Genomic DNA, 20,014 nt, shown 5'->3' with positions numbered 1-20,014 from the left:
TATAATGTTGATTATTGAAGCTTAAGAAAATGATGGCAAAAATGTTGATAATACAGATTGAACTTAAAAATATCCTGTATATATTTATTTCCCTTTTCCATGGAGTTGGTTGTTGATCTGAAACAGAAAACTCTAATATTTACCCAGGCACAGGGGTAAAATCAAACCCCCAAAAACCTTAATTTATTTCGCTGGGTCACTCTCTACTATCTTTTGTTAGCTAGAGGGAGTTGCTAAAAGTAAAGAACTTTCAACTTGTCTAGCGAACTTCAATTTGACTTTTTAAAGGGTGCCCTTGAAGGGATGAGTCTGGAAGCTGATAGAATGGCAGGTTACCAGGAAAGCAGGAGAGCTGAGACTATGTAGCAAAGCAGTTGCCATAAAGAACAATGGAAACAGGCAGTGCAACAACACACAGAGTGGATATGTTGTATGAAGTAAGCCAAGTGAGGGCAATGTGACTATATTTCCAGATATCAGCAATCCTGTAGCATGGGGAATACAAGTCCTCTCTTCATGCAGGCACCCTAACCACATGCGCTCCTTACATATGTACCCTTCCTGGGTGATCCTAGACTTGCTTCCTCTTTCCAGTGATGGTGAGGGGGCATCCTTGGGAGAGTGCAATCTAGGTTTAGATTCTGCCATGTCATTTCTTTAAAGGCCTTTGCTTTTTGGCTACTGTGTTTTCATTTGTAGCCAGGGGAATAAGCAAACCCCAATATAAAGGACAGTAAACAAGGGTAGAAAGAGTTCATCTTGATTTCTGTCTGCCAGGCAGAATTTGTAGCTAGAAGTAGCTAGAAGCTTCTCTCTAATTTCTTCTCCTCTCCTGAATGGAGGAGAGACAAAAACTGAAATGCCCAGGCTGGCTGTTAAAAGGACTGGAATTTAAGAATATCTTGAAAAGCCAAGCTGTGTTGATTGGTACAGTGCATCTGCACATATTAGAGACAATAAGGTGAAAGTTTTTTTTTTATTTCAAATTATATCAAATTATTTCAAAATTATATCTGCTGGTAATAATTTGTCTTTAAAGTACATTGGCACAGATAAGAAAAATTGGAGTAAATTATGGTGAAGTTAAATTTATATTAAAAAATATTCTTGTATCATTTTTTTGTGCCTGGCCCTTCTTTAACCCCTAAAAGGAAAAGAGGTTAGAAACAAATCAGGGGCTCTGTGTGTTTTGTTTCAGCAGCTCTCACAATCAGCTTCCACACCACCTGGGTTTTTTTCCCTGAGCTCTTTTCACCCAGCATTCACATCAGCAATCTGAATGTATCTCTCTAATCTCCTCTTGTTTTCCCATTGGCTTAGAGAGGTGGACTCATTCTGGATCTTTTTCCATCCCAGAGTGCTTGATACCAAATTCAAGCCATCAATGTTCCTCTGACTTTTGGGTCAAAGTCTGCTCAACTCTTCCAGAAATTTCTGGTTCCTTTAGTTCCTGTGGCAACGCTCACTAAAATTATATATGAGAAGCTCTCTATCTTTCCTAAAAAATAGAAGATAAATACCCATATTTTAAATATAGACCTCAAAGTATTTTTGAGAATTCAACCAACAAACCATGTTAGAAATGGAGAATCATCATAGATAGGAACTGTTCCCCAAATCCTCCTAGATAGAACATTAATTTACAAAAACTCAAGAATGATATTTTAAATAGATGTAAATATACCAAATATTTGGGCAGGTAGGTAGCACAGTGGCTAGAGTGCCCGGGCTAGAGTCAGGAAGACCAGTGGTTAAATCTGGCCTCAGACACAAGCTGTGTGATCCTGGACAAGTCATTTAACCCGTATGCCTCAGCTTCCTCATCCATAAAATAAGCTGGAGAAGGAAATGAGAAACTTTTACAATAACAAGAAAACCTCTGACAATGACTGAACAACATATCAAATATTCATAATTTCCAAGTTGTATGTAAAACCTTTCCAAATATTTCCAAATGGAGACCTAGTAGAAGAAAAAATCATGTGGGAACAGGATGAGATACATAGCATCCTCTGGATACTGGAATTATACCAGCCTTGTAAGACTTTAAGGTTTGCAAAATATAATAACTGATATTTATAAAGGGCTTCAAGGTTTACAAAACACTTTTTCTACACACATGAACTTATTTAAACCTTACAACAACCTAGTGAATACAGCTTCCTAACCTGAAGTTCTGTGAACTTCTTTAAAATATTTTAAAAATCTTTTTCAGTGTCATAGGTTTTATTTGTAATTTTATTTTACATATTTTAAAATATTATTCTGAGAGGGTCCATCCATAGGCTTTACTAAGTCCTCAAAGGGGACTATGGCACAAAATGAAGTTAAGAGGCCTTGCCTGAGAGGCAGGTACGGGTGTTAGCCCCATTTTGCAGGTGAAGAAACTGACAGAGAGGTTAAATATTTTTACCAGGTAATATGAATGGTATGCTGTCAAAAGGCAGGATTTGAAATCAGATCTTCCTCACTCTCAGTTCAGTATTTTCCCCTCTGTACTATAGAACCTTAATAGGTTCCTCTGAACAGCTCAACAATATTTGCTATACTCACCACCAACTGGCAAGTTTCTCAAAAGCTCCTGGAGTTCATCATCTTTGACATCTACCCTCATGCTGCTGAGGATGTTGGAGAGGTTTTGAATATCAGTCTTCATCCCTTAGAAAAAGAGAAGACATTTAGAGATGCTCATTCTTGCACCAGTGGCTACTCTTCTCAATTCAGTAATTCAACAATCCTTTATTAAATGCTTATAATGCACCAGGTACTGTGCTTAGTCTGGGGGACAGAAATGAAAATGCTTCCTGCCCTCAAAGAGCTTACATTCTACTGCAGGGAACTCAATGTGTATGCAGATAAGCACATGCAATGCAATTTCTTATTTTTTAGAGGAAGGAGGAAATGAGGAAGACCTTGTATAGGAGGTAGCATTTGTGTAGTCTTAGAAACTTAAATGGAAACAAGTGGTCATAGCTAGAAAGAATAGGGGATATGAAAAATATGTAGACTTTGTCCCCCCTTCTTTTAAAAGTTCTTTAGATGGGGACATCTGGGTATCTCAGTGGATTGAGAGCCAGGCCTAGAGATGGGAGGTCCTGGGTTCAAATCTGGCCTCAGACACTTCCTAGCTGTGTGACCCTGGGCAAGTCACTTGACCCCCATTGCCTAGCCCTTACCACTCTTCTGCCTTGGAACCAATACCCAATATTGATTCCATGACAGAAGGTAAGGGTTTTGATTAAAAAAAAAAGTTCTTCAGAGCCAAGAAAAATTATGTCTGGTAAAAAGTACAGTATCAGAGTGATGTAGTGGAAATATAAGACTGTCGGTTAATAAAATTCAACTCACTGTGAAATGCGGAAGAGTAAAAAGTCAAGGATAGACCAGAGGTTGCAAATCTGAGATAGTGGAAGGATAGAGGTACAGAGAGGTAACAGAGAACCTTCAACCCCAAATAGCATTTTAAGGTTTTCAAGATGCTTTAAAATATATACTTTTATTTAAACCTCATAATCCTATGAAATAAGTACTCTAGCTATTAGTAACCCATTTTACAGATGAGGAAACTGAAGGCAGAGAAGTCAAATGATTTGTCAATTATCACAAAGCAAATGATCAGTCAAAGATTTGAATGCTGGGATTTCTATCTTCAGGGAAATTCAGTAGAGGAGTGAGTTTTGAGGAAAAAATAATCATTTCTCTTTTGAACATGTTGAATTTGAGATGCCAACAAGGTCATTCAAATAAAAATGTCCAATAGGCAATTATTGATATGAGATTAAAATTTAGGAAGGCCTAGAACTATATGCATAGATCAGGATAGAGATGATAATTAAACTCTTGAGAGTTAGGGAGGTTACTGAGAGAGAAGTTGTACCAGGACAAAGCCTTGAATGACATCCATAATTGGGAATGGGAGAGAGATGATGATCCAAGAGTAATAAGAAAAGAAAGAGGAAAACCAAGAGAGAATAATATCATAAAAAACCCAGAGGAGAGAATACAGAAGAATAGAGTAGGCTATAACAAAGGCTACCAGATCAAAAAGGGTGAGCATTAGAAAAAGGCAATTAAGAGATTACTGGTAATTGAACAGAGCAGTTTAAATTGAATAATGAGATTGGAAGCCAGATTATGGAGGGCTAAATCTGTGAGTAAAACAAAGGGAGATTAGAACGCTTTTTCTAGGACTCTGGATATGAAAGGGAGAAAAGATATAGAGTATGAATGCTTGAAGGGATGATAGAGTCAAAGTCTGTGTGTTTTTTTAAATGAATACAGGCGAGATCTGGGCATATTTATAAAAAGCAAGGAATATAATAATAGAAAGTGATATTAGAAGATAAAATGAAATTAATTAGTGGGGTGGGCAGAGATGTTTTTAGAAAAAGGCATAATCCAAGTCCCCCTCTAGAAGCAGTGTGTTAGTGTGTTTGCCAGGTGGGGGTCGGGTGGGGCACAGAGATAACGAAAGCTGTAACCAGTGCTAGAGAGGATGGACAGGGATGTGGAAAGATGCAGTTATCTTCTTCAGGACCTAGATCACTGTGAATGACAAAAGATGGAAGGAGTTGGCCACTTCCAATTCTGAATCTTAAATTTCTGCCTTTTCTGTTTTGCCTTATTCTTAAAAGATTTCCACAGAAGAAGATATTCATTCATTCTCATTCATTCCCTCTTCCTCTTCCTCTTCTTCTTCCTTCTTCTTCTTGTTGTTCTCATTCTTGTTCTTCTTTTCTTCTTCTTCATCTGTCTTGTCTTCTTTTCTTCTTCTTCATCCTTCTTCTTGTCTTCTTTTTTTCCTTCTTCTTTGTCCTTCTTCATCCTTCTTCTTCTTCGTCCTTCTTCATCCTTCTTCTTGTCTTCTTTTCTTCTTCTTCTTCCTTCTTCATCCTTCTTGTCTTCTTCCTTTCTTCTTCTTCATACTTCTTCTTGTCTTCTTTCTTCTTCTTCATCCTTCTTGACTTCTTCTTTTCTTCTTCTTCATCCTTCTTCTTGTCTTCTTTTTTCTTCTTCTTCGTCCTTCTTGTCTTCTTTTCTTCTTCTTCATCCTTCTTCATCCTTCTTCTTGTCTTCTTTTCTTCTTCTTCTTCCTTCTTCTTCGTCCTTCTTCTTGTCTTCTTCTTCCTTCTTCTTGTCTTCTTCTTCCTTCTTCTTGTCTTCTTCTTCCTTCTTGTCTTCTTCTTTTCTTCTTCTTCTTGTCTTCTTCTTTCCTTCTTCCTTCCTTCTTTTCTTCTTCCTTCCTTCCTTCCTTCCTTCCTTCCTTCCTTCCTTCCTTCCTTCCTTCCTTCCTTCCTTCCTTCCTTCCTTCCTTCCTTCCTTCCTTCCTTCCTTCCTTCTTTCCTTCCTTCTTTCCTTCCTTCTTTCCTTCCTTCCTTCCTTCCCTCTTTCCTTCTTTCCATCATTTCTTCCTCCCTCTCTTTCCCTCTCCCTCTCTCCCTTCTATTTCCTTCCTCAATATAGATGTACCCATATTCACACATATGTATATGTATGTATCCTAGGTAGTGAGGGTTTAAGAAGCAGAATCATTCAATTTTTAGTTTAAGAAAAAGTACACATTTGTGCAAATGATGTTGGAATGTTGGATCATTTCATTTATTTGGTAAAAGGTACACATCTTACATATTATACTTTTTGGTTGGGGAAGGGTAGGCAAACTGCCTTGTGCTACAGCAGCCTAGATCATCTTGGGAATTCTAGGTGAGCATATTACCAGGGGACCCTTCCTCCTCCAACTCTGCAGCATAAGCTCACTAGTGATGAGCAACCACTTCAAATATAAATGCCATTATTGTCCCCAAATGATTTTTATGGGCCAAGTAAAGGTTCATGGGGGGAGGACAGGGAGAAGTTAGAGTGAATTGCCAGAGAGTGAAAAATGAAAACTTTTCCAATGTATATTTCTTTCTAAACTCGAATTTTAACATTAAAGAGCTAGTAATAAATTCTGTTGCCAAGGTATCTAATGTTCCTAATGTTTGTAATAAATCTAATTCTTAGGTAATGACCCAATTCTGACTCACCTTCATAAAGAGGGACCTTCTTGGAATCTTGGAGAGCATCCATAAATGCCTTCAAATTCACCTTTCCATCTTTGGAAAAGTCAGGGACAGGTTTAATAGAGATGAAAAATAATAGAAAGAACAACAAAAAATTAATAGCTTCCTTTATGCCTGTCCTCCCTATGTTTCCTAAGCTATGTGTGGATCAGCACATTTGGAAGAAAGTTGGTGGTAGGGAGGGTGAGGTATGGGTGGTAGGCACAGAAAGAAAGGGGAGAATCAAAGTTATTTCTTTAATATTTCATAGATATTTTACTCACATAAAGATGAGATATTTATTTGTGGCCTGGCTAAGTTGGCAATGAGAGCATGCCCATCACTCAAATAAATCCCATAAGCAAAGTTCCACCAACACCCCTATAGAGTAATCTAGTATACTCACCCTCAACTGGAATGTTCTGAAGCACCTCTTGAATGTCCTCATCAGGAACTTGGATGCCCAAGAGGTCCAGGAGATATTTCAATTTATTAGCATCCACCTTTTTTTCTTAAATAGTATAAAGAGAGTAAAGGGAAAGAATAGGGGGGGAAATTCTTTAAATAATGAGAAAGTAGAAAAATGCCTCAACAATCAAAGTAGGCTTGGAGTTGCTGTGTAAGTGATCTATTTCTATGTAATACTGGGTCACAACTCGGAATTTAACTGATCATAAGGCTTAAATTAGGTATATTATTTCAGGTAGTTAGGGGGATAGAGTGCTAGGTCCTTTAACCTGCCCTTGAGAGAGAGAGACAGAGAGAGAGAGAGAGACAGAGAGAGAGACAGAGAGAGACAGAGAGAGAGAGAGAGAGAGAGAGACAGAGAGAGAGAGAGAGAGAGAGAGAGAGAGAGAGAGAGAGAGAGAGAGAGAGAGAGAGAGAGAGAGAGAGAAGGGCTTTGGGACTAAAAGTCTTCCTAGAAATATGTTAGGAAAAGAAATGTGAAAGTGCAGCTTATTATTACAGTTATAAAGTAAAGAATTACTTTAAAATAAATAAAATAATGTAAATTATTACTTTTTATTGCCTATTTATGTTTTCACTTACTTTCATATTGGCTTGGTTTTCTAGTATTAAGCATATATGCCATGAATTCCTTTTTGTTCACTTCCCCATTATCTGAAAAAGGAAATAAAAGGAATGGGGTATCTGATCAGTTTTCTTCCAGGCTTCCTGAGAAGAATAATCTGGATGGACATAACTGAGAGTTAAAAATCAATCAGTAGTAGCAATAAATGAAAAGCTTGAAATGAACTCTTTTTTAGTTTGCTTAGAAATGAGCATCATCCCCAAATCTTACCCTCACACTAACTTGACAAATCTTCACAGAAACTAGTTGTATCTTAGTGACTTCCTAACCACTAGAGAAGCCAAAAAAAAAAAAGAGTGGTTCCTTGGTTTTCAGCATTTTCTGGAATAATATTTTACTGATTATTCAGAGGCAGTGTGATGGGATCAGAGATGACTCCTCTAAATTGATAAGGCTGACTCTTTCCCTCAATCTTCCCAGGTCTAGAGTTAACCATAGACTGTGCCTTTCATTGCCCCAATGAATATTTTGACACAGACAAAATCAGTTAAAAAATTAATATCTACAGCTACCTTAAAGTCCATTAACATGCAATCTGAAGGGTATATAGAAGACAGAACGAATGATTCTTTCATTAATCTATTGATTATTCTAGTGATTGATTAATCTTGTGGGAAGCAACAAGCTGACTATAAACCTCTCTTTTTAATAGTAGAGGGGGAAGCTGGGTAGCTCAGTGGATTGAGAGCCAGACATAGAGATGGGAGATCCTAGTTTCAAATCTGGTCTCAGACACTTCCCAGCTGTGTGACCCTGGGCAAGTCACTTGACCCCCATTGCCTAGCCCTTACCACTCTTCTGCCATGGAACCAATACCCAGTATTGATTCCAAGACGGAAGGTAAGGGTTTTAAAAATAAATAAATAAAATAAAAATGAAATGAACTACTTTTGTAGTAGAACATAAGCCTCTTGAGGTCAGGCACTACTTTGATTTTGTCTTTGTATCCCCAGTATCTCATGTGGTATTTTGCATACAGTAAAAGCTCTTAATAAATTCTTATTTAGACTTACAGGTAAACATAGCTGCAATCTAGACACGAATAGCTTCCTCTCCCCAGCACCAAGCGAAATAGACTACCTCAAAAGAGCATAAAATCACCTTTGGAGGAACAGAGGGACTCTCCAGTACCCCACAGAAATGAAGGTATGTGGCATTTGAATATTTCCACACTATAAGAAGGAGGAAAAGCTTGCACAAAAACGTGAACTGAGACACCCTCTCCCCCCCCACTACCCCCTAAACCAGAGTAGGGTATCAGAGCACTCACTGGGACAGTGAGTGAGTGAGGAACATCTCTGACTGGGGTGGGGCACACCAGGGTCCTTGGGATCTAAAGACTGCTAGGAAACGACCTCTCAGGGCGGTTTCACGGGCGAACCCTGCGCACTGGAGAGCACACAGATGGCGGGTCCCCTGCAAACTGGGAACAGTGAGGAGTCTCAAGAGTCTGTAAAAACTGCCTAAGGCCAAAGCACTGCCCCTCGCTGTAGTGGGGGGGGGGGCAAGCCAGGCTCCCTGGAAACTGACAGGGAATACCAGAGTTCCACCCCTCAGAGAGGTTTTACAGGAGCCTCCTGTGCACGGATGAGAAGAGATTACAAAACATGGGGGCGGGCATGCTGAACACAGGGGCAGGCATGCTGAACAGGGGCCTATGCACTGAGCACCGGGGCGTGTGCGCTAAGAAACCTTGAGGCTGGAAAGAACTAGTCTGAGGCAACCTAAATTCACAGAAAACCCGCCCATATCACCCAGATGTCAGACCAAAAAGGAAAGGGGAATAAAACCACCAAAGAAATGGCTCATATGGCCCAAAATCAAGCCTCCAAGAAGAAAGGGAAAAAAGTGACTATTGAAAACTTTTATGGCGGGAGTACCCAAGGAAAAGAAGAGAAAGAGGATGAAATCCAAACAAAATCAAAACATGCCTCCCCAAATGGAAATTATCCACAAGCTCTGGAAGAACTCAAATTGGAGCTTATCCAAAAGCCGGAAACCTTCTGGAAAGAAAAATGGGAGAAAGAGAACAGCAGTCTGATAGACAAGACTTCACAATTGGAGAAAGAGCTGGAAGCATCTAACAGAAGGAAAGACCAAACTGAAAAGCAAAATGAGTCCCTAAAGAACAGAATTAAGTAACTGGAAGACAGTGAGCTTGCAAAACAGCAAGAATTAATAAAGCAAAGCCAAAAAATTAATGAATTAGAAGAAAACATAAAATATCTCACTGACAAGGTGACAGACCAGGAAAACAGAGGAAGAAGAGACAACTTGAGAATTATTGGTCTGCCTGAAAAACCAGAGATAAACAAAACATCGATGCTATACTACAGGAGATTATAGAAGAAAATTGCTCACATGTTCTGGAGTAAGGGGGCAAAATAGAAATAGAAAGGGTTCATAGAACACCCTCTATACTAAATCCCCAAAAGACAACCCCCAGGAATGTAATCGCCAAATTCAAGAGCTTCCAAGCAAAGGAGAAAATCCTACAAGAATCCAAGAAGAGGAGCTTCAGATATAGAGGGGCTCCTATAAGGATCACACATGACTTAGTGGCTAACATCCTAAGAGACCTCAAAGCATGGAACACGATATTTAGAAAGTCAAGAGAGCTGGGTCTCCAACCAAGAATCAACTACCCATCAAAACTGACTATATACTTCCAGGGGAAAGTATGGGCATTCAAAGAAATAGAAGATTACCAAGTATTTGCTAAGAAAAGACCAGAACTCAGTGGAAAATTTGATATCCAATCACAGAAAGCAAGAGAAACATGAAAAGGTAAATATTAAAGAAAGGGAAAAGGAGAAAAATCTTATCTTTTTCTTTAAGTCAAACCTTCTTCTATAAGGACTACATTTACATCAAATTATACATATTAATATGTGGGGGAAATGTATTGTGTAACTCTCAAAAATTGTATGCATCATAAGAGTAGTTAGAAGAATCATGAATAGGGAAAGATTGGGGCATCAAGAAGATTTGGTAAAGGGGGGCAAAGAAAAAAAAGGGAGGGGGGAATCATCAATGATGCTAAGATTTACTTCAAGAAATAGGGGGGGGAACTAAATAGAATAATATTTCCCACACAAAGATACACATGGGAAGGGGAGGGGAAGAACTCTCATATGAGAAGGAGAGGAAGAGAGCGTGAAGTGGTATTACTTAAACCTTACTCTCAGTGAAATCAACTCTGAGAGGGAAGAACATCTAAATCCAGTGGGATCCTGAATTCTATCTTATCCAACAGGGTAAGAGAGAAAGGAAAATTAAGGAGGGGAAGGGGAGAAGGGAGTATATAAAGGGAGGGAAGGAGAGGGGGAGGGGAAGGGATCATTAAAAGGGAGGGGCTAGAAAGGGAAGCATATCAAGGGAGGGGACTAGGGGGACTGACCTAAAGTAAATCACTTGTTCAAAAGGTTATAGCTAAAGAAGAAAGGTCAGAACTAGGGGAAGATATAAAAATGCCAGGGAATCAATCCACAAGTGACAATCATAACTTTGAACATGAATGAGATGAACTCACCCATAAAATGTAGACAAATAGCAGATTGGATTAGAACCCAAAACCCTACCATATGTTGTCTTCAAGAAACACATATGAGGCGGGTTGATACCCACAAGGTTAGATTAAAGGATGGAGTAAGACCTTTTGGGCATCAACTGATAGAAATAAGGCAGGAGTTGCAATCATGATATCTGACAAAGCCAAAGCAAAAATAGACCTGATCAAAAGGGATAGGGAAGGTAAATATATTCTGTTAAAAGGGAGTATAGACAATGAGGAAATATCACTAATCAACATGTATGCATGAAATGGTATAACATCCAAATTTCTAATGGAGAAACTAGGAGAATTGAAGGAGGAAATAGACAGTAAAATCATATTAGTGGGAGACTTGAACCAACCACTATGAAATTAAGATAAATCAAACCAAAAAATAAATAAGAAAGAGGTAAAAGAGGTGAATGAAATCTTAGAAAAATTAAAGTTAATAGACATATGGAGAAAAAGAAATAGGGACAAAAAGGAATACACCTTCTCAGCACCACATGGCACATTCACAATAATAGATCATACACTAGGTCACAGAAACATGGCATTCAAATGCAGAAAAGCAGAAATAATAAATGCAACCTTTTCAGATCATAAGGCAATAAAAATATTGATCAGTAAGGGCACATGGAGAGTCAAATAAAAAATTAATTGGAAATTAAATAATATGATACTCCAAAATTGGTTAGTTAGAGAAGAAATCATAGAAACAATTAATAATTTCATTGAGGAAAATGACAATGGTGAGACATCCTTTCAAACCTTATGGGATGCAGCCAAAGCAGTACTTAGAGGAAAATTCATATTCTTGAGTGCATATATTAACAAATTAGGGAGGGCAGAGATCAATTAATTGGAAATGCAAATCAAAAAACTTGAGAGCTAACAAATTAAAAACCCCCAGAAGAAAACCAAAATAGAGATCCTAAAAATTAAGGGAGAAATTAATAAAATTGAAAGTGAGAGAACTATTAAACTAATAAACAAGACTAGAAGCTGGGACTTTGAAAAAACAGACAAAATAGACAAAGTACTGGTCAATCTAATTTAAAAAAGGAAAGGAGAAAGGCAAATTAACAGCATCAAGGATGAAAAGGGGGACTTCACCTCCAATGAAGAGGAAATTAAGGCAATCATTAAAAACTACTTTGCCCAACTATATGGCAATAAATATACCAACCTAGGTGATATGGATGAATATTTAAAAAAATATAAATTGCCTAGACTAACAGAAGAAATAGATTTCTTAAATAATCCCATATCAGAAAAAGAAATCCAACAAACCATCAAAGAACTTCCTAAGAAAAAATCCCCAGGACCTGATGGATTCACAAGTGAATTCTACCAAACAATAAAAGAACAGCTAATCCCAATATTATACAAACTATTTGACAGAATAAGCAAACAGAGAGTTCTACCAAATTCCTTTTACGACACAAACATGGTACTGATTCCAAAGCCAGGCAGGCCAAAAACAGAGAAAGAAAATTATAGATCTCCCTAATGAATATAAATGCAAAAATCTTAAATAGGATACTAGCAAAAAGACTCCAGCAAGTGATGAGAAGAGTCATTCACCATGATCAAGTAGGATTTATACCAGGGATGCAGGTCTGGTTCAATATCAGGAAAACCATCTACATAATTGACCACATCAACAAGCAAACCAACAAAAATCACATGATTATTTCAATAGATGCAGAAAAAGCCTTTGCTAGAAAACATAGGAATAGAAGGGTCGTTCCTAAAAATAATAAACAGTATATATCTAAAACCATCAACTAATATCATCTGCAATGGGGATAAACTAGATGCATTCTCAATAAGATCAGGAGTGAAACAAGGATGCCCATTATCACCTCTATTATTTGACATTGTACTAGAAACACTAGCAGTAGTAATTAGAGAAGAAAAATAAATTGGAGGCATTAAAATAGGCAAGGAGGAGACCAAGTTATCACTCTTTGTGGATGACATGATGGTCTACTTAAAGAATCCTAGAGATTCAACAAAAAGCTAATCGAAATAATCAACAACTTCAGCAAAGTTGCAGGATACAAAATATACCCACATAAGTCATCAGCATTTCTATATATCTCCATTCCATTTCAGCAGCAAGAACTAGAAAGAGAAATCCCATTCAAAATCACCTTAGATAAAATAAAATACCTAGGAATCTATCTCCTGAGACAAATACAGGAACTATATGAATATAACTACAAAACACTCTCCACACAACTAAAACTAGACTTGAGCAATTGGAAAAACATTAACTGCTCATGGATAGGATGAGCCAACATAATAAAAATGACAATCCTACCCAAATTAATTTACTTATTTAGTGTCATCCCCATTGAACTTCCAAAAATTTTTTTTTACTGATTTAGAAAAATCCATAACAAAGTTCATTTGGAAGAACAAAGGATCAGGGATATCCAGGGAAATAATGAAAAAAAAATATACAAAGGAAGGGAGCCTTGCAATCCCAGATCTCAGTCTATATTATAAATTAGCAGTCATCAAAATAATTTGGTACTGGCTAAGAGACAGAAGGGAGGATCAGTGGAATAGACTTGGGGCAAATGACCTCAGCAAGACAGTATACGATAAACCCAAAGATCCCAGCTTTTGGGACAAAAATCCACTATTTCATAAAAACTGCTGGGAAAATTGGAGGACAGTGTGGGAAAGATTATGTTTAGATCAACACCTCACACCCTATACCAAGATAAATTCAAAATGGGTGAATGACTTGAACAGAATGAAGGAAACTATAAGAAAATTAGGCGAACACAGAATAGTATACATGTCAGACCTTTGGGAAGGGAAATATTTTAAAACCAAGCAAGACTTAGAAAGAGTCACAAAATGCAAAATAAATAATTTGGACTACATCAAATTAAAATGTTTTTGTATAAACAAAACCAATGTAACTAAAATCAGAAGGGAAGCAACAAATTGGGAAACAATATTCATTAAAACCTCTGACAAAGGTTTAATTACTCAAATTTACAAAGAGCTACATCAATTGTACAAAAAATCAAGCCATTCTCCAATTGATAAATGGGCAAGGGACATGAATAGGCAGTTTTCAGATAAAGAAATCAAAACTATTAATAAGCACATGAGAAAGTGTTCTCAATCTTTTATAATCAGAGAGATGCAAATTAAAACAACTCTGAGATATCACCTCACACCTAGCAGATCGGCTAACATGACAGCAAAGGAAAGTAATGAATGCTGGAGGGGATGTGGCAAAGTAGGGGCACTAATTCACTGCTGGTGGGGTTGTGAAATGATCCAACCATTCTGGAGGGCAATTTGGAACTATGCCCAAAGGGTGATAAAAGACTGTCTGCTCTTTGATCCAGCCATAGTACTGCTGGGCTTGTACCCCAAAGAGATAATAAGGAAAAAGACTTGTACAAGAATATTCATAGCCACACTCTTTGTGGTGGCCAAAATTTGGAAAATGAAGGAATGCCCCTCAATTGGGGAATGGCTGAACAAATTGTGGTATATGTTGGTGATGGAATACTATTGTGCTAAAAGGAATAATAAAGTGGAGGAATTCCATGGGGACTGGAACAACCTCCAGGAAGTAATGCAGAGCAAGAGGAGCAGAACCAGGAGAACATTGTACACAGAGACTGACACACTGTGGTACAATCGAACGTAATGGACTTCTCCATTAGTGTCAATGCAATGTCCCTGAACAATCTGCAGGGATCTAGGAGAAAAAACACTATCCACAAGCAGAGGACAAACTGTGGAAGTCAAAACACTGAGGAAAACCAACTGCTAGACTACAGGGGTTGAGGGGATATGACTGAGGAGAGACTCTTGTGATACCCAGTGGAAACGCGCGTTTGGCTATGGGAAGGGGGTGGGGGGAAGGGATGATCTTTGTCTCCAATGAATAATGCTCGGAAATGACCAAATAAAATAATGTTTTAAAAAAAATTTTTAAATGCTTATTTAGTTGTCAATGTAGCCTACTGCATCCTTTTCCATTTGGCTACATGAGTCCTTCCTTGCTCAGATTCCTTGTTTTGGGAGCATCATAAGCTGCCCATTTCAGTATGCTCTAAAGATAGCTTTGCTGGATTTACTCATACTGCATGAGCTGTCATATTGACAAAGGGAATGGAGGAAGCAAGAGAATAAAGTGACAATCTACACTGGTAGTCCTTTTTCACTGCTTCTCTCTACCTTGATTGTCTCCTCCCACAGTCAAAAGGGCTGAATGTAAAAATACAAAGGAGGGAAAGGAAAACCTACTTGCCTACCAGCCATTCCAGCTCAGTCTATTATAATCACTCCATTCTGCATCTGCTGCTCTGCCTGGCTTCAAGATGCCCTGGAGATGAGGTAACCCCCTAGTCTTTTCCATCCTGCTTTTCTGTCTTTTCTGTTTTTGTCTATCCCACCCATAAGACTATAAACTCTTTGAGCACAGGGACTGTCTTTCTTTTTAATAATCATATCCCTAGCTCTTAAGCATGGTTCCTGACACATAGTAAGCACTTAATAAAATTGATTGGACTAAATTTTGTCAAGCTCTCTTCAATCAATGTTTTCTTATATTTCCTTCCTATTAGACTCATAAAGTCATTAACCTCCAGAATTTTAAACAGCATATAGATTCTACCCTTCCATATATTTGGCCATAAAGTTTTATGTTACAGTGCTTTGACATTTGTTTTCAAAACCAAAGATATAATTTCATTTTACTTTGCCAGGCTTGGAAATGTGATTCAATAAGTGCCACTGGGTGCAGGCAATGTGCTAGGTTACAAAGTCAAAAAGGAAATAAATCTTTGCCCTGGAGAATCTTATATTCTTTTGAATGATAAATTATTTACATCAGCTATGAGAAATAAGACTGAAGAGCAATGGTTAGCAAAATGATTAAAGAAAGTATTATACGGGGCTTTGATCTGAAATACCTTTTAAACATATGTGCTAATCCTTAAGCCTCCTGACAAAGCTGTAACACACATACCAACAGACCACAGGGATAGCCAAGGGCTCACCGTCAACTGGAGTGTGCTTCAGTATCTCTTGGGTTTCTTTCTCAGTCAGGTGGATTCCTGAGTTGCTGAGGAAGGCACGTAATTTATTGACATCTACTGAGTTGTCTGTGATATGTTAAAAAAAAAAAAAAGCAAACAAGGAAGAAAGATGGCTTTATTCTTTACCAGATAAGCCAAGAATAACAGCAAATGTGATGGTATTTTTCTGAAGACATTTCTTCAGCAGATTATTACCAGAGGCTATACTTCCCACCCCACCCCCAGCTCTAAAATCAGCTAACAAGTTGGTGAATTCTACAATTAAGTTATTTAATTCTGAGAGATGTCAATGATTTTTGTTTTCTTACTTTGTCCTGTCTGGTTCTTTGATTATTTGTCTGATTACAATTTACTCATCCTGGACTCATATACAATATAAATATGGTACTATCTATCCATGTTATTGTTCTGATTTTTTTAAACCTCTTACTTTCTGTCTTAGAATCAATACTATGTTTTGGTTCTGAGGCACAAAAGCAGTAAGGGCTAGGCAATAGGGGTTCAGTGACTTGCTCAGGGTCACACAGCTAGGAAGTATTTGAGTCCAGATTTGAACCCAGGACTTCCCATCGCTAAGCCTGGCTCTCAATCCACTGAACCACCTAGCTGCCTGCTATTGTTTTGATTTCTTTTTTTAAATTGTAGTCATGTCCGATGTACCTTGGGATCTCTGTATCAGCATTGTTAGTTCTAGATGATAAGATCCTAGAAGGCATGAACTATATCTTTATACTTCTTGCAGTAGCGTAGCAGCCACAATTCAACACCTAACAAGAACTTTCTGATTGTGAGGAGAACCTCCTCCTTATATACTAGATGTTTCCGGTTCCTGGAATGACAATATATTTCCACAAACCAGGGTACAATGTGGAGTGCTACCATCTGTATTAACATTACCCTGGAGAGAAAGCCCACGACAGATATATCTGCTGGCATGCACTCAACATTGCTTTATGTATGAGCTGGAAATAAAATGGTATAAGACTGTCTGCTGTCAACATTTTGTAGCCTCTTACTAAACTTCTTTGTGAGAAACTATTCTTAATCTCTTTGGCTCCTCACTTTCAAATGCTGTGTCCAGTGTTGGGTAAAGAGGGAGAGGGCAAGCATGAATAAGTCATTCTCCCATATAAACAGTGATTTCTTACAAGTCAAAGATGTTGATTCATTCATACAGACTGAACCCATGTAAAAGGAAATACCATAAGAGAACTGAATTTAAGAATAACTTAATTTTGTCTCTTGCTAGCCATGTTGGTGTGGGAATAGGTGAAGAGGAGAGTGGCAATATGCCACTGACTACCCTGAAGCTTTTAGGGTGTCTGAATTTAGGTTAAAGGGGGGAATAATGAATTTTAGACAGAAGCAAGGGTAGCTTGATGGCAATTTAACTCGAAAAGATTTAGGGTCTTCATGGACACCTCAAGGAAAATATGAGGCCAAACTGGGGTATAATGGAAAAGAATGCTAATGCAATTCATGAGCGCTGTGACATCTAGTCTTAGAGAAATACTCTTGCTTTTCCCTATCTTAGACCATATTTGTTATGTTATGCTCAGTTTTAGCTGCCACATTTTAGGAAGGCCAAAAATAAGCTAGTGTATCCAGAGGTAGGCAACTAAGACAGAGGAGGGCCTTGAATTCATGATAAGTGAAGACTGAATGAAAGAGTGGTGGATGTTTATACAAAAGAGATCTGGGGAAACATGATAGTTATCTTCAAGTATTTTCTGTCACAGAAGAGGGATTCAGTGGATTCTGCTTTTTTCCAGAGGTCCAAACCAAGAAGGTATAAGAGTTGGAAGTTGTAAAGTAGAAGATTTAGGCTTAATGTAAACAGCAACTTCCTTATTATTAGAGCTGTGTGAAAGACAAATGGGCTGCTGCCTTAGGAGGTAATGATTCCCCCCCTCACTGTAGGCCATATTCTGCAAAAGCTGGGTGACCATTTGTCAAGTATGCTCGTCCACATTATTCATGATGTTCATGTTGGACCAGATCACCCCTGAGGTTCCCCTTTCTAGCTCTGAGAGCTTATGATTTGGTAGGTCAGTGTGCCTGAAAGATGGGGGAGGTTCACAGTTCTAAAGATTTCTTTCACTATATTCACTTTTAATTGTATAATTCTGAAACTATCTCTTAACTAGGTTATGGTTATTTTACTGAGTTAAAGAAACTTATAGACATGTTCCATTTCAGTTTGGGTTAAGCCATGTCAGCTAGACCATCTCATTTGACAAAGAGCTTGTTTTTTGTTTTCATTTTTAAACTTTAGGTGCTGCCATAGAAGAAATAATGCATCTAAGTTGGCATCTACTTTAGTGGAAATAGCTATAGGTTGAAAGTTCCTTTGGGGGAGATTTTTAAAAAACATATAATTCTTAGTGGAGAAAAGTTGAATAGGGTGGACAGTGAAAATTCTTTAAGCCACCTTAGTTAAAATTTTCTTACCATCAAGTTGGGCGTAATTCTGATTATATTGCATTGAATTCATAAATTCGTTCAAATCTACTTTTCCATCATCTGAAAGATAAATTCAGTTGCAAAAAATTAAAAAGTAGGTTTTCTAGGTTTTATATATATATATGTGTGTATATATATGTATATAGTCTAGATGTGAAAATAATAATAATACCTGGTATATTCTTATTCCCATATATATGCTATCTGTTATTATCTAGAGAAATTATCTATATAGTTATAGAAAGAATTATGTAATCTTCACATATTTAAATATCTTTATGAATAATATATATTTCTTTAAGGATTACAATAAGTAATGTTTATATATGTTATCTCATTTGATCCTCACAATAACCCTGTGAGCTAGGTGCTTTTATTCCCATTTACAGATTAGGAACTTGATACTGAGAAAGGTTGACCTGAACAGAGTAACACAGACAAGTAAGTGCTTGATTCAGGGTTAGAATTCGGGTCCTCCTGACCCCAGGTGCAATATTCCACCCACTGGACAATCTGACTCCCCTCTTGTACCCTAGCATTTGCTTAGAATGAAAGTTAGATTGGAAGGAAAAGGCAGAACTGAAAGGTTCTGCCCTTCTTCTTTCAAAAAGTCACTCTATCAGCCAAAATGCTGTTCCACAACATATTATATCCCTACTCATGGGAGCAGTTAGGCAGAAACAAAGAATAGAAAAATCAATATCTGAATGTTCCTAGTGCTTTTCTTTTTTTCCTTTGTGAGTCTCAGCTTCCTCTTCTACAGAACGTGAAGGTTGGGGTAAATAATTGCTAAGGTCTATTCTGTCTCTAAGTAGATGATTCCATAATCCTCTGATGATTGCCAAAACTGAAAAGAGCTAAACCTTCATACCTCTAATGGGGGAAAAAAATCTTCAAAGGGAAGATTACCTAATGTAATCTGTCCCTTTCTGGAAACATTCTGGAAATAATAAAACTGTTGTTTTTTTACACTCAAAGATGCCTCAAATCCATTATCAGCCTCACAATAAATCTTCATTTCCATAGCAGGAGTGGATTTACATTGACCCCCTATAATTTCTGCTGGTTCTCCTTTTGATTAACGGATGCATCTATGAGTCAGGATAAGGGGAGTCATTGGGGGTTATAACACTGAACAAATGGAGTTGACTTGAAATATCCTTTTAAAGAGAGTCCCTAATAACAAACTTGGTTACTACTGATTTATAGACATTTTTCTCTGAAAGTAAGATCTATTTCCTAACCACCAGGAAACTGTCTTAGAAAACTAGAAATTCTTTTTGCTTATTATTTTTTCAAAACCTTGACCTTCTGTCTTAAGAGTCAATACTGTAGAGTGGTTCCAAGGCAGAAGAGTGGTAATGGCTAGACAATGTGGGTTAAATGACTTGGCCAGGGTGATACAGCTGGGAAATGTCTGAAGTAAAAATTGAACTCAGGACCTCCTATCTCTAGGCTTGGCTCTCAATCCCCTGAGCCATGTAGCTGTCCCCAGAAAATAAGACTTTCAGAAATTTAAGGTGTTAGAGAAACTCTAATACCAATTGTAATTATCTCCAAATAATTTCTAAACAGAAAAATAGTCTGAAGCAGTGACCAGTACAGTTTAAAAGGCTATATGAAATACTTACCGCCCACTGTGACAAGATCCATTGCACTCTGGATCTCTTTTGGGGACAAATGCACACCCATGTCCTCCAGAACGGTATTCAAGTTTGCTACATCAACCACAGGTTGTTCTAAAATGGGGAATATATAAGGAAATTATAAAATATCTAAT

General features: G+C 37.7%; 1 protein-coding gene across 18 annotated transcripts in view; it reads right to left on the bottom strand.

The window, feature by feature from the left end:
* Positions 1-20,014, bottom strand: part of EFCAB3 (EF-hand calcium binding domain 3) — a 722,802-nt gene that overhangs the window by 421,360 nt on the left and 281,428 nt on the right. For all 18 annotated transcript variants that reach the window (XR_008916397.1, XR_008916396.1, XR_008916398.1 and 15 more), the window contains exons 88-94: positions 19,866-19,973; positions 18,223-18,294; positions 15,733-15,837; positions 7,092-7,163; positions 6,448-6,552; positions 6,027-6,095; positions 2,554-2,658 (exon numbers count right to left, since the gene is read on the bottom strand). Coding sequence is in view for 15 of the 18 variants with exons in the window: in XM_056817026.1 (XP_056673004.1) it covers positions 2,554-2,658; positions 6,027-6,095; positions 6,448-6,552; positions 7,092-7,163; positions 15,733-15,837; positions 18,223-18,294; positions 19,866-19,973 (636 nt within the window). In the remaining 3 variants the exon portion in view is untranslated. The remainder of the gene's footprint in view (positions 1-2,553; positions 2,659-6,026; positions 6,096-6,447; positions 6,553-7,091; positions 7,164-15,732; positions 15,838-18,222; positions 18,295-19,865; positions 19,974-20,014) is intronic.

Source organism: Monodelphis domestica, chromosome 2 (genome assembly GCF_027887165.1).
Source record: "Monodelphis domestica isolate mMonDom1 chromosome 2, mMonDom1.pri, whole genome shotgun sequence".
Taxonomy (NCBI): domain Eukaryota; kingdom Metazoa; phylum Chordata; class Mammalia; order Didelphimorphia; family Didelphidae; genus Monodelphis; species Monodelphis domestica.
The sequence above is the reverse complement of the archived record's forward strand: the minus strand, read 5'-3'. Positions and strand labels throughout refer to the sequence as shown.